Here is a 15,094-nt window from a genome sequence, read left to right on the forward strand (position 1 = left end):
ATCTGAGAATATTTACCTGTTACGAAGCTGAAGTTGAGGGGCTTTAGACAGGGTTAAATTTAAGATGTTATCCAAACAAATAATGAATTAATAATCGTTGAATCAGTTATTGATTAATTGTTGCATCTCTATTGTTTTATCTTTTCTTGAATTACTGTCAATCAAAATAGCTGCTATAAAAAAAGGTAGTGATGCCCTATTAGACATGTACTTAAATTTTTATTGAGGAAGGTAACAGATCACTAAGGTAAGAAAACTTTATTTGTCTGACAAGAGAAAGTCCCAATTTACAGCAGCAAATTATGAAAGGAAAAAGTAGAAGACAAAAAGTATAGAAATAAATAGTTGTCTACATACTGTACAATATAATCTAATTGAATTACATTGTTATGACTATTTATTTTATATATATATTTTTGCTATCACTGTTAAAATGAATGTTGTGAAAGGTTTCATTTGGAATTACTGTACACCATTTGAATCGAGACACATAATTTCGGGCTTGACTTTTTTCCCCCGCTCATGTTAATATCTGTGTTTCAATCTGAACACGAGCTTGATGCAAATAAAAAGGAGGACAGACAGACAAACAGGCGGGCTGGCAGACAAATAAGCATGCAGAGAGACAGAAGAAGTTTGCCCTGTGGTGCTTCCCAGGCAATTCGGACCTCTACTGAGCTGAGTCGTGCTCACTCACACACACACACGCACGCACGCGCACGCACACGCACACACACACACACACACACACACACACACACACACACACACACACACACACACACACAAAGCTCTTCTGTTCCTCCAGCGAGCTGCCTCACAGCTCGGCAGCACACAACAGCTCATTATGGAATCAAAGACACCCCCCACCACCATCAGCACCATTACCGCCATCACCCCCGTGCTTCCCAGTGCCTAAAATGGGTCCCCTGCCAAGCACACACACTGTTACTAGCTCTGGTCACACAGCCCCAGGCCGCCACCAAACTGTGAGGCCAGAAAGGCCAGCAGATACACACACACACATGAAAGCACACATATAGACGAAGACAGCACCTTATTTGGTAGACCACTCGTCAGCCATTAGCAGTCCTTACAGAGGCCACAGAGGTCAGCCAGCTACTTTCCTTCACCGAATTTGTGGAGCACTTCAATCATCTGCATCAGAGGACAGTAGGAGAGTGAAGGGACCCCAGAACAGGAACGTACATGAGACGCTTCCTTAAGTCACACGTGCCGAGTACCTTATCTGGTCATATGATGATTGTCAGGGGACATAATGAAGTAAAACTGAGCAGCAGCGGGAGGTGAATTAGAGCATTACACTTAATTATGCTCAGCTGGAAACCTGCCTGCAACAAGTGATGCTAGTTAGGAGCACAAAAGAAGAAATCCAGACATGTGATCTCCATGAATTGCCTGAACCTTTTCCCCAAATTTGAACATTTTCCCTCCCTTTTGATCAAAGTCAGCAGGGCCGGACTGTCGGATGTCTTTGAAAGATTATCGGGCGCCATTATCCTGTGTTGTGGGGTGTGCAAAAGGGAATTGTAATCTTTGTAAGCAATGAAGAAATTGTGACCCCACCACAAAAAAAAAGCACACCAGGAACATGTGTGCAGCAATACTCTGTATTATTATTATTGGCAGGAAATGATATGTCATTATTGAAAATTATAATCTAAGACAATGTTTAGAAAAAATATATATACATATATTTTACATTTTATTTTATTTCCATCGCGGTAGATTAATGCAGTATCATTTCCAAGCAGCCTGTCATCACATGTGTAAAAAAAATTGTACTGAGTATTGCCTTGTGTTTTTGTGGTTTTTCTTTAATATTGCCGAATATATTATTTCAGCGTGTCATGTTCAGCGGTCTAATTTTAAATTTTATTTTATTTGCAATAATTCTTTTTTATTATATCAGTAAACATTATGAAAGTATAACTATAATAAGTATTTTTTTAAACAGCAAGAAAATAAACACTCAGCGTAAAGTCATATGGGTAGCAGTCTTGCAGGAAATAGTTTAGTCATTTTTTTAAAAAACTGGGCAAAAATAGGATTATTGCATTAACTACAAATAAAATTAAACACTTTAAAATGCAGGAAAGGACTATGTTAAAAAGGATGTTCGATTTCTATTTTCACTGTCACTGTTACGTTTCAGCCACACGGGGGCGCTTCAACTACAGCCATTAAAAACTCACTGCTTAGCTTACTGTCCATCCATTCATCCATCCATCATCTGAACTGCTTATCCTCACGAGGGTCGCGGACGTGATGGAGCCTATCCCAGCCTTCTTCGAGCAGTAGGTGGGGTACACCCTGAACAGGTTGCCATCTGCTTGCTGTCATTATCCTGATAACTTCTATTTTGTCCTTTATGTTTTTCCCAGGGCAGCCCGGTAGTCCAGTGGTTAGCACGTCGACTTCACAGTGCAGAGGTACCGGGTTCGATTCCATCTCTGGCCTCCCTGTGTGGAGTTTGCATGTTCTCCCCGGGCCTGCGTGGGTTTTCTCCGGGTGCTCCGGTTTCCTCCCACATTCCAAAAACATGCATGGCAGGCTGATTGAACACTCTAAATTGTCCTTAGGTGTGAGTGCGGGCGTGCATGGTTGTTTGTCTCTGTGTGCCCTGCGATTGGCTGGCAACCAATTCAGGGTGTCCCCTGCCTACTGCCCGAAGACAGCTGGGATAGGCTCCAGCACCCCCCGCGACCCTAATGAGGATGAAGCGGTTCGGAAGATGATTGAATGAATGAATGTTTTTTCCCACCGCGTGTCACCTGCCCTTCCTGTGATCTTCCTCATCCCACTTTGTTCATGTATTCAATCATCTTTGCTCCATTTTCATCTTTTACCTCAGGCAAAATGGGTAAGGGGTTATATGACTGCACTTGTTTGTCATATCTATCTTAATTTGTTATTTTGGTTCTTTGTCCTTATCCTAATCATGCCAACCTGGTTTGGGGGCCTCCAGAGCTGAACTGCCCTGGTTTCTTTTGGATACAATTTACACATAAGCGTCAGCAGCATTTTATTATATACCATGTTGTGTTGTGGTTTCCTAGCAACAGAGTTCATGAAATGATGTACTGTATTTTATCTAAAACCAAACGTGAAGTCTTCAGCAAAATGGTAGATGTTTTAAAAAATTAATATGATCTTTTTGAAATGTAAATAGAAATTTGATGAAAAGACGCCTCTGATTCTATGCATTCATTTTTATGTGCTTGTCCTCATTAGTATAGGTAAATGGGAGGCTATCCCAGTTGACTTTGGGCAAGAGGCACAGCATGCACTGGTCGCCAGCCAATCTCATTGTACATGTACACAAACATCCATTCACACTGACATTCTCACCTATGGACCATTTCATTAGCCTAACTTGCGCGTTTTTGTAATATGTGAAGAAGAAAACTGAAGCAAGCACAGAGAGAACAATGCAAACTCCACACAGAAAGGCCAGACCTGAGATTTGAACTCAAATCCTCTCGACTGTGAGTTGGATGTGCGTACCGCTGTTTTGCGTTGCCCCTAATTCTAATACTCATGACCCAATTGGCTAAACAGAATATGCTTTTTGGCATTTCTCACAGTAAAAAGTGCAAAAAGAAACAAATAAATATTCAGAAGATTGCGGATGTAGGCACAAATGTAACAATGTAACAAAAAGACAGGCCTAAGTGGGAATTTATCCATTGTGGGACAAATAAAGGTCTTCTTATATTATCTTATCTAATAACATCACTTCAGAGATGTAATGAATATAATTTCTTAAAGTACAATGAATGAATTACCGGTAATATTTTAAGTAACAATCATTAAAAACCCACAGCATAAAGTAAAGCTTTACACACACCCCCCCCCCCACCCCATCCCCCCACTCCACACACACACACAGTGTAATATCGACAGCAAGCTACTTAGAAACGCTTACGTGCTTAGCGAGAGGACATTCAGTGTCGATTCACTTTCTGAGGTACCCTTATATTTTCAAGTACTGTAGTCTTAAAATTTACAGTACTTCCCCACACCATCCCCCTCAATTTTTACAGTAGAGGCATGTCTAATTCTTGAAATTTGTTTTCTAAATCCCTTGATAAGTGGTAGGTAGCTAGCAAGCTAAGTTAGCCATTGACAGCTTTTGGTGTCTATGGACAAACTTTACATATAAGGTGGTATTATAGATATATCTTTTTGGTGATTGACTTGAAGAAAAAGAACGCTTTCACTTGTATATTACAAAACATCTATTTTAATACTTTATTCACTTTATTCCATCACCAGGAGAAAGCACTGCATTGAACAAAATGCTGTACTATAATAATGTGTGGATTGATTTTCAATATTTCACATGTCACAACAAATCTTGCACTCGCACTTCACTGCTTGCCCAGATTCAATCATTTTTCAAACAAACCGAAAGTCAAAAAGCGGACACAAATGGTAAAGTGAAGCCTTCCACCTGTAAGAAAGTGTGGTGTGCAAAATGTGCAAGCAAGGACAAGCCGTATAATTATAATGCAACAGTAAATACTGTTTTTATTAGGTGTTTAATCATACAAAACAACACACTGTGTTTGTATCTACTGATAAAAGAAGAATAAAGTGCATTTTCCTCTTCTGTACAGTACATGTTTTAAAGTTACTTGAATTCTATCTTAAAGGGGAAGTCAACACAAAAATTTACTTCACAATATGTTCTATGCACCTTTATTAGTCTAAACGTGGCATTCATTAATTTTGCATTTGTGGAATATGAGTTAAGCAGTAAAATCCACCTGTTTTTGTCCATCTCAGGGGGTGGCCATTTTGCCACCTGCTGTTGAGTGACAATGAGGTCACAGTTGCGCCGAGCTCAGGTAACAACCAATTATGGCTCCGTTTCAGAAAACAGGTGAGCAACTTAGAACATATTATTGAAAAGAAAATTTGGGGGTTGACTTCTTAACTCGTAATTTTTTTTTCTGCTGTTGCAAATTATGACATCTCCTTTTTGTAATGTTAAAAGAAAAAAAACTAGATTTAAGCAGTGAGAATACATGCTTCATGCTTCCTTTAAGAATGTGCTCTCACTTGAACACAAACTAGCTGTCGGTTTCGTTCCATTAAAAATGAATTCTGGTGTGATTTCGTTTGATCATATATCAATGATACCATTGATGCCAAACAAGCAGAGACCACTAGAAATGGGTGGACCACTCATATCAAAAATGTCTGATTTTGTCAGCCAAAACACATACAATGTAGTTCCTGATGATAGTTGCTTTCAACTGAGCACCATTGGTCAGTTTTAAACAAACTCAAGTTTGTTCCCTTACCCCTCAGTGTGGTTCCTTTTCTCAAATATTCTAAATGGACAATACAAACTCTGGCATGGCTTGGTAACGGTGACTCAATTAGAGCTTGTTAAATGTATTCAGCACATACACCAAATCATGTTCCTGTTTAGAACCCTGTGCCTGCCACTGAACAAAAATAACTTGGTTGAAGACACTCGGTTTGTCGTGATGTATTTCAGGTCGTTTTGATCGTTTTTTGTTTTTTTGTTTTTTTACCTTATGACGAGTAACTGAAAAGGAGGGAAACTAATGACCAAGATTACAAACCCAGTGACTGATTTGCACAGGAGAAAGTGAACTACAGGTGTGATAGCACCCTAACATGTCATATTTCTAGCATCTGTATCTGATTTATGAATCTGAATTAAATTGATCCGTTCCATATTGAAATAAAATCACACTGTATTTACATAAAATAAAATAAAATTTTGAAATCAAGAACAAAAGCTTGATTCCATCAGAGATCAAAACAAGGAAGTCTTTCAGATGAGCTTGGTGATGGAGGTTAATCAATGCCTCAGTTGATCAATGCCGATGAAAATGTACAATTCCAGAAACCAGAGCTAACCGAGACACAAGCTGATACCACACCTGTAAAAACTATTTTTTCTTGTCATCACATGTTCAAAAAGTGAATTGACTCTTGAATTCACCATTAGTGCAATGCTTTGGTTGGACACGCTCAAAGGGAATGTTGGCCTTTCGCTTGCCTCTTCAGACTCCAGATTCCCGACTGATGTATAAAGGTAGACCGGGCTGCAGTTTGTCCAGAGCGATCTGGTTCTCGGTCTCCAGCACGCATAGCATCTCGAGCATCTGCTCCTTTTCGAATGTCTCCTTAAAGCCCACGGGAAGGTCATCTTGCAAACTTGCTGCTCTTTCACATTTAATCCCCAGGCTGCCTGCCTCCCCTTCCTCTTCATCGTCTCCACAACAAAGTGCAACCTCATTCTCATAACAGAAAGCGCTCGGGGAGTGGAGGGCGAGGAGGTGGCGGGCTGCCCTCGGAGCAAAGGGGGATGGGGACCGCGAGAAACTGGAAGTGGAGGATGAGGGTGGCCGTCCGTTGTCTTCCTTTTGACTGAGCTCCCTGGCACTGCAGTGTGGTGTTGTTGGCACTTCGTATGTCTTGTGGAAGCGAGAGTAGTCCACGTGGTAGCGGTTCCCCTTCTCAAAGACCACCGGTTCAAAGCGGTGACCCCACAAGATCTCCTTCGCCAAATAGGAGCTACGGGCTTGAGTGGTCATCGCCGTGGCCTCAACCATGCCTTCCAGGATGACCACAATCTCAAAGTCTTCCTTCTGAAGGTCGGCACAGCTCAGGTCATACAGAGGACTGGTCTTGTTGATCTCGTGTACCACCACAAGTGGCGAGACTAGAAACAACCGATCCAGACCGTCATCGTAGCCGACGTCAATGTCCGTCTGCTCCAAAGGAAGATACTCGCCCTCTGCCGTCACTTTGGGCTTAATGAGCTGGGCACGCACATGCGCTTCCACAATGTGGCTCTTCCGCATATTCCCCAGACGCCACATGAGGCACAGCTTCCCGTCTCGCAAGGCGATGACGGCGTGATGTGAGAAGAGCAGAGTCTGAGCCCGTTTCTTGGGACGCACCATCTTGGCCATGATGGTGCCTATCATGAAGGAGTCAATAATACAGCCCACGATGGACTGCACCACCACGGTCACCACAGCCACTGGGCATTCTTCGGTGACACAGCGAAAGCCATACCCAATGGTAGTTTGTGTTTCTATGGAGAAGAGGAAGGCCCCGATAAAGCCCTGGATGTGCAGGATACAGGGGCGCCACTTGTCCTGCCTGTCCTCTGCCTTGCTCTGGGAGTCTCCTTCCTTCACAGGGAAGTGAAGGTCAAAGTCTCCATGAGCCAGCGCCACTCCCCAGAAGACCAGACCAAAAAACAACCAAGACAAAAGGAAAGTGGCGGTGAAGATGAGCAGTAGGTAACGCCAGCGTATGTCCACACAGGTGGTAAAAATGTCAGCCAGGTAGCGACGTTGCTTATCCTCCATGTTATCAAAGACCACGTTACACTGGCCGTTCTTCTTCACAAATCGGCTGCGCAAACGACCGGTGCCCAGGTCGACGCCGGCGTGTCGGCACGACGGCGAAGCCTGGCAGCTGTTGTGGACAATTGAGTCATCCGTCACTCTCAGAGACAGAGCCCCCCGTTCTTCTTCGCCTGCAGGATATTTTCCTGCTCCTTCATCCTCGGCCTGCATGCGCGACCCGGTCAGGGTCTGCTGAGTCAGAGGACTGTGGCCATTGTGGAGGCCCAAGGCTGAGATCTTCAGGGCATCTTCGTCTGTGGAAACAATGCTGTATCTGGAAAACAGAAGAAGAGTGTGTCCTTGTGAACACTGAATGTCTTCCAGTCTCGCCCAAAGTTTCGGTTGTGTTGCCAAGCCTGACAAGTTAAACACATGGGATTCATCCATCCCTTTCTAACAGCCTATCCTGTCATAAGGGAAGCTAAAGTACATCCCAGCTTGGGTTGGGCATCGAAGCTTGACAATCAAATTTTACATTTTCGGTTACCCGTCTCAATGCTCCTGCTGCTGACCCGAAGAAAGAAAAACTGCCAGAGACCAACGAACGTCTGCAATCAAGTGTGGCTTAACTTTGTTTGCTTGGTTATTCTAAAACCCATTTGCAAAAAACTCTTTTTGAAGGGTGTCACGTGGGCAAAGGAAAAACCAATAACATTTGGGTTCTGTTTCGGATAAAAACTGGGTACCGGTAAGGACTTTAATTTCTCTTTTCACCATCACATCATCTGTTTGCGCTGGGTCCAAGTGGGGGCAATGAACCATCACATTCATCAGATTGATCTGTAGTGAAAAGCCCGCTGTATGTCACAGGTCATGCCTACTTTGTAATTTGCATTCCCAACACCCACACTGGAGTAGCACGGTGTCACGTCATGACTTTCCAGCCAATCAAACGAGATGAAAGATCCCTGCTGAACTATACATTCACGGTTGTGAGTGTCACATGCATCTTTCCACTATCATCCGCTATCATCGACAACAGAGCTCTGTTCCTACGGCCCCGTAACCTCTATTTCCAACTCCATCCAGTAGTAGACTCATAACTACAGTCAATATTTGTATGAAAAATGTTTCAAGTCCACAACTATAGAATAATTCCATTTCTGAGCATGCCTTCTAGTGTTATGCAACCTAATTTTTGCATGGAAACCCTCTGAACTGTTCTACAGAAAGACAAAATAACTCTCGTATCTTGTAGAAGCCCCTACTCTACATCTTAGAAAAGGTTAAAGAATATATTAGAGCTATAACAGTCCCCGGTCTACTTTTTCAAGTTTGGTATGTACTGCACATTTCCTGTATCGTACCTGTTGACTCGCACTGCTCCCATGGCAATGGTGATCATCAGTCTATGTCTGCAAGGGCAGTAATGAAGGTTGGGACGGGCAGTTCCAACCATGAAAATACTGTTGCCGGACTGAGATGCAGTATGAGCTCAGGCCGGTCTGGCATTTGTGACCAGCGTCTTCTCATGACATTTTCTGAGAACAAAAAGAACGCAGAAAAAGTGTGACCCGAGAGAACGTATTGCACAAAAGACATTCATTTTTGATTACACAAGTAAAACACAATTTAGCACAACATACCAGGGTTATAGTGTAATAGTTTGGGATTTTTCAAATCGTTAGGTTTTATTTTGTTTTGACTTATGCTTTTTTTTAATTAAAGGGGAAGTCATGCGCCTCCACGAGTCTCAGCACGCCATTCTGATTCGTGTTGTGTTTGTGGAACATGAGTTAAACAGCGAAATCCACTCAGGAGGCGGCCATATTGCCAATTTATGTCATCTGAAAATGACATCATAGCTGCTGCGGGCTCTGGGAAAGACCAATCACGGCTCACCTGTTTTATGAAGCTGAGCCATGATTGGTTGCGCGTTGCAACTGTGATGTCATTTTCTGTCGACAGGAACTGGCAAAATGGCCGCCCTCTACAAATCCAATCTCAGGTTAGTTCATATTAATTTGGTTCTAATTAGATTAGATTTTTTTTTTTTAATATATGGCGTATTTGTTGAGTTTAAGATTAAACAAAAGGTCACAATGGGTATTGTGTAAGAAAGTAAATTAAACTACAGTTCTCAAATGATTGTTTGACCTTCCTCCTTCTATAAGGACCTACAAAAATAGCGCATGTACCCTGAAAGCTCATGTATGACATAAGTGACAAAGACGAAAATGAAAGACAGTTTTGCTCTAATTATAGTTAGTTTTAGTGACCTTTTTAAACGTAATAGGAAGTTTCAGATCCTTTTCATTTTTTGACTGTATTTTATTTTGTAAACGGAAATTGTTTTTTCAACTTTGGTGTTAGTTATTTGATCAGTTTTAGGTTATAATAACCTTGCAACTTACTCACTCTGGTCTTATGAGAATTTAGTAGGATTTGTAAAAAGTGAGTGAAATTGTTCGAGCAACATGAAATTGGTTACTTTTTAAAATGAAGAAAAATCCGGTTGGTGCCTGACTTTTGATGGTTTCCAAAATATCCAAACCTTCAATCAAATGACAAAAATCAAGCATTTGGCCTTGCCCTAATGCACGGGACAGACAGTTTTGCGTAATGAAAGCTTATTGATCAGGTTCTTTCTAGCGGTTTGCCTTCGGGAGCTTCAGGCCAACCAGGGGTGGAAAACCAGACGGGCATCGGTGGGGACAAAGGTCTAAAAAAGACATATATCAGTGGTAATTTACTGTTAGAGGAACAATTGATCTGCTGGTTGGCCAGATGACAAGGTTGTAGGGTGATTTTGCTGGGCTTATTATGTCAGAAGCAGCAGAACCAAAAAGCACCGTGTTGCATAACCAATAGCGGGTCAATCGCATGCAATCCGAAAGGGCACCGTTGGTTTGTGAATCACTTTGACGTGAGTGCGTTGTGTTCAAGCAAAATAATGGATGGTCTTGGGAATATTTCCAACGACTGCAGTTTAAAAACCTTTGTTCGATACCGTGCGGAATCAACAACAAACAGTCTCCGATACTTGCGGAAGCATTCAAAGACTCTCAAGTACACATCTTGATGGGATTTAGTGTCATGTAATGTGTGTGACAATCTCCCAGACTTCTTTCCCTGTTGTTGCACCAAGGACAGATGTCGCCAACCGGAGGCTGATTGGCCGGATCCCGAGTGATTTTCAACTGGATAATCCCGAAAAAGGAGGATGACGTCAGCGCGACGACTCCGGCATCTGGAGGAAAATGTCCTCTGAATGAAAGCTCAGCCTTTTTCCTGACAAAGTTCTTAAAGACGAGCGGCTCCGTAAGCAACACGCAAGTGCACAAGTCACACATCAACTGCTTGGCTTGACAGTCACCGTGTTAATGCAAGTTCACCTCTGATCAAGTGTTGCATTTTATGATACTATTTACTGCGGCCATGGAAAGAAAAGTTTTGTATACTATTTACAGTGCCAATCACAAAAAACAAAAAAATCCAATTTTCCCTGAATGCAAAACTCAAATTAGCCAACTAGATTCAGATATGTTTGCTTTATTTTTGTCTAGCTATCGTGCCGCTAATGAACAAAAACACAGTGAATATGTCATCGTTATTCACAATAAGCTAAACTTTGTTCAATTTACGATTTACTTTATCACTGTGATAATAAATTCAATTCAATTCGGGACGAGACATTTTGCGCTTTCCCTATCTGCATATTTTTAGAGAAATGTTCAGATACTTTGGCCAAATAAAATTTGTTGCTTCAGCATGGGCAATGAAGCTGATATCTCTGCCGACATGATCCCAGGGGGATTTTAGCAATTAGTGGTTGCCATAGTAACAGTCGTCTTCCATTGATGAGGCGAAATCCTAGTGTTTTGGGTGCGTTTGTCTCCTTGGTTTACTCATTTGGAGTGTAGGAACTCTTTTTGGACACTTGATTAAATACCTTTTGCATCTCAAAAGGGGGTAAACATTTCAGCCAAATGTAATGATACTCAGTTTGATTGATTTAACAATATGCTAATTATGTAGTTTGGAGAAATGAGCTCTTGTAAATTGGTCGTCGTCAGGGTAAAATATTACAAATAGTTCTAGAGCACAGCAAACGACTGCAAAAATAAAAGCTGTCTGACAGTATCCATTCAAACCAAGTAGTGAGTGAGCAAACCGACAGAAGTGAAATTGCAGCACATGACATGAATCGGCAACCACGTGACCTAATCAAGATTCATCGGGAGAAATCCCTCATGCTTGACGTCAGCCTTATTCAAAAATGTCAGCGAAACCAACGTAATCTCATGCAAGGCAAAAGATGGCGAAAGCCCCGGTCAAATACCAGATTACTAGGCCTCATAATCTCTCAGTCCAAACAACAATATGAAAGGTGGTTGCCGCGAGACCCGATCTGAACTATCCAATATCATCTGTGATCTAATGATGTGATCGGAGGGATAAATAATGAGAAGAGAGGACATAAAGGACAGAAAAAATGTATGAGGGAAAGAGTCTTCATCAGAAAAGTGAGATGTTGACAGATTTGTACAAAGTGTAAGGGGGGAAGAAGACAATAGAGATTAAGATGAAGAGATTATGACATCAAAGCACGTTACTGGACCTAATGGTATTTACTAAAGAAAGAAAAGGAGAGAATGAAAGTGTGAAAAAAACCGCAATGTGTTCAAAAGGATGATGAAAATACAAAGTATTTTGATCACTTTATGCAACACTGTGGTTCTCTTAAAAAGCCAGAGTATGACCTCAACAATAGATCAAATTCTGAAAACAATAAAAAATAATAACATACGATATAATAAACAGAATAATATCATGTCCTTTGTTTCGTCTCTACGACGGGTACAGCTGACAATTAAATGACAGTACTCTAAACTAACGATGTGATCTCATAAATACAATCTTAGTTTCCCTTTGTTGTGTGCATTTCTTCTTCTAAATTCTATTGCAGGTACATTACATGTGCTGTAAACTATGCAATCAAATTGTGACTTTGAAAGCAGTTTCAATGATTTTTAGTGTTCTGGTCCAAGATGCACGTATGCCACTTGAACATCAGAATACTTTATGGGTAAAGAAAGTCGAGCATTAGAACTCTTCCAATCCAAATCTGGTATGTTAAAAAAAAAAAAAAGTTTGTAACATTGCATGCTGATTCAGTGCTGTATAAACACAATCGTACTACTGTATATGTTTAAACAAATCATTCAAGAAAAATAGATTTTTGCCAGGCTCCATAAATTGGAAGACTTTTTCGGTTCAAGTACATTTTCCCGACACGGGCAAATCATTAGGATCCTTGCCTGAAAGTTCCAGAACTGACATAACACAAGTTGAAAATTACAAGGGAATTTCCGTCATCGACTGCAATCAATGGTTCAAAGTATGCGGGCGCAAGTGATGATGGGGCAGCTTGCAGACAGAAGCAGCATGTGTGACGTATGTGGGCCTGATTGGGGCCACAGGAGCTGTCCGGTGCTGAAAATCGATGCACGGCCTGCGGGAACGATCGACAGGCGCGAAGAGGGTGGGGGAGTGGTTGGGGCCCCAACTCTTCCCTAAACTGGAAAATGATTTTGGCCATTCAGATTATTTTCCCCTCACTCTGTTTACACCGGCCACATGTTTTACAGTCGACTTACTCAGCCAGATGAACGTTTTGTTGAACTATCGATCCATGTGTTTCTGAGCATTTGAGTTTTCTTATTTGAGTTTGAATAGAGATTCAAAACGGTTTTATATTTTTGTATTTAGCGCAAAAGTGAATTGAATGCATCAACTAGGCAAGATATAATCAAAGCAAACTACATGTCATCGGCATGTTGGTCATATTTTAAATGAACCATCGTCCAACTAAATTATGACACTCACCTTGGTTTTCCGGCAGTGGGAATCAATCGAAGATTGTCGTTGGATTCATGCTGAGTCAAGTCACCGCTCACTTCGCGCCACCCTCCAATATTTACGCCACTTTTTTTCTGTGTGCTTTGTCTTGCACAAACTTGTAAATGTGTCCAATCTGAACTTGGTCATCGTTGCTCCATTGCGGTGAAGCGTTTCACTGCTGCCTCGCTTGTGCATCTGCCTCGATCTGTGCTTGCCTGTGTGCCTGTGTGCCTGTGTGCCTGTGTGCCTGTGTGCCTGTGTGCGTGTGTGTGTGTGTGTGTGTGTGTGTGTGTGTGTGTGTGTGTGTGTGTGTAATGGTGTGGGAAAGAGAGAGAGGTCTGATTATCTTCCTATTTATATTTGCTATTGCTTTTTTTCCCCCAATGTGTAGAAATATGCTGTGATTTAGCCTTTAGCGAAGTCAGACTTCCTAATAATTTGGAATGTCACAAAATTTCTGAATGTATACACCTAAATGCTTTTGTTTTTTTTTTACTTTCCAGCATCATTGGTATAGCATCCCTCCATTATCTATACCACTGATTCTCGAACATTTGTACCAAGTACCACCCAAAGCCATAAAACAACATTAAAACACGGGTGCATAATAGACCTAAACATAAACAAGAAAGAGACTGAATTCCCAAAACTTTAGTATTACAAAAAAAATAAAAAATCCAATAATAAAGTCCAATTGTCATGTGAAAAACTCTCTTATACACAAAATCATTTTGCGAGGGGGGAGAAAGAAAAAAACGTTTATGACAAAGTTGTGATATTTTGCAGAAAACAACACCGTAGGATTTACAAGAATACAGTTGAAATATAATAAGAAAAAAAAATCTGAAATTTTTCAAGACTAAAGATCAAATAAATAATAAGATTTTACAAGGGGGAAACCCCCAACAAATAAACACCACTAATACTAACACTATAAAAAGAAGTAAATTTAATCTTGGTTAATTTTGGTCTCATCAGTTAGCTAGTCCTTGAAGGGTAACTACAGAGGAAGTGAGCAACTAATTCAGGAAGTCATTTCAAACTTCAATTAAAAAAACATTAAAGGAGAAGTCAACTCAAAAGCTGTCTTAAAATAAGATTTTTGATGCACCTCCGCTAGTCTATACACAGGGTTCTGATTAATATTGCCTTTGTAGAATATGAGTTAAACAGTCAAATCCACCCGTTTTTGTCCATTTCAGTGGGCACCCATTTTACCACTGACTGTCGAATGAAAATGACATCACAGTCGCTCAAGGCTCAGGTAACAACCAATCCTTGCTCAACTTCAGGAAACAGTAGAGCCGTGATTGATCAGTACCTGAGCCCTCAGCAACTGTGATGTCATTTTCAGTTGACAGATTTTGGCAAAATGGCCGCCCTCTGAGATAACTAAAAATGGGTGCATTTTGCTCCTTAATTCACATTCCTTAAATGCAATATTCATCAGAATGCAGTGTTTAGACGAGTGAAGGCACTTAGAACATGTCATTGTAAAGAAAAATTTGGGGGTTGAGCGTTCTTCGATTGTCCTAAACATTCAAGATAACTGCACAGAAGCTATTGCTTTACGGCAGTGATCCTACCCAAGCCGACCTCAAATGCAGGCCGCTGCCAAAAGGAGTGATTAAGTTAGTTGTCATTATGTGCTGATTAAAAGAGGTTATATAACGGTTATTTGTGTGGTAATGACACAACTCTTAAAATGGTTTGCAAGTGAAAGTGTGTGACCTTTTCGGGGAGTGAGACAGCAACAATCTTCATAGCAACCCTATTCATGGCTTTCGATGTCCTTTGGCTGTTTCTAAAACCACACCACCTCT

At 41.2% G+C, this 15,094-nt stretch overlaps 1 protein-coding gene across 1 annotated transcript; it reads right to left on the minus strand.

Annotated features, from left to right (window-relative positions):
• Nucleotides 1–4,285: 4,285 nt before the first annotated feature.
• LOC147200184 (ATP-sensitive inward rectifier potassium channel 12-like) lies at nucleotides 4,286–13,465 on the minus strand. The gene is made up of 3 exons (XM_086120582.1): nucleotides 13,257–13,465; nucleotides 8,735–8,908; nucleotides 4,286–7,701 (listed from the first exon to the last, which is right to left on the minus strand). Exons 2-3 carry the CDS (start codon nucleotides 8,824–8,826, stop codon nucleotides 6,069–6,071), a joined length of 1,725 nt encoding a protein of 574 aa, XP_085976708.1. The 5' UTR covers nucleotides 8,827–8,908; nucleotides 13,257–13,465; the 3' UTR covers nucleotides 4,286–6,068.
• Nucleotides 13,466–15,094: the final 1,629 nt, after the last annotated feature.

Source organism: Hippocampus guttulatus, chromosome 9 (genome assembly GCF_054856545.1).
Source record: "Hippocampus guttulatus isolate MCC_2025c chromosome 9, RoL_Hgut_1.0, whole genome shotgun sequence".
Classification (NCBI taxonomy): Eukaryota; Metazoa; Chordata; class Actinopteri; order Syngnathiformes; family Syngnathidae; genus Hippocampus; species Hippocampus guttulatus.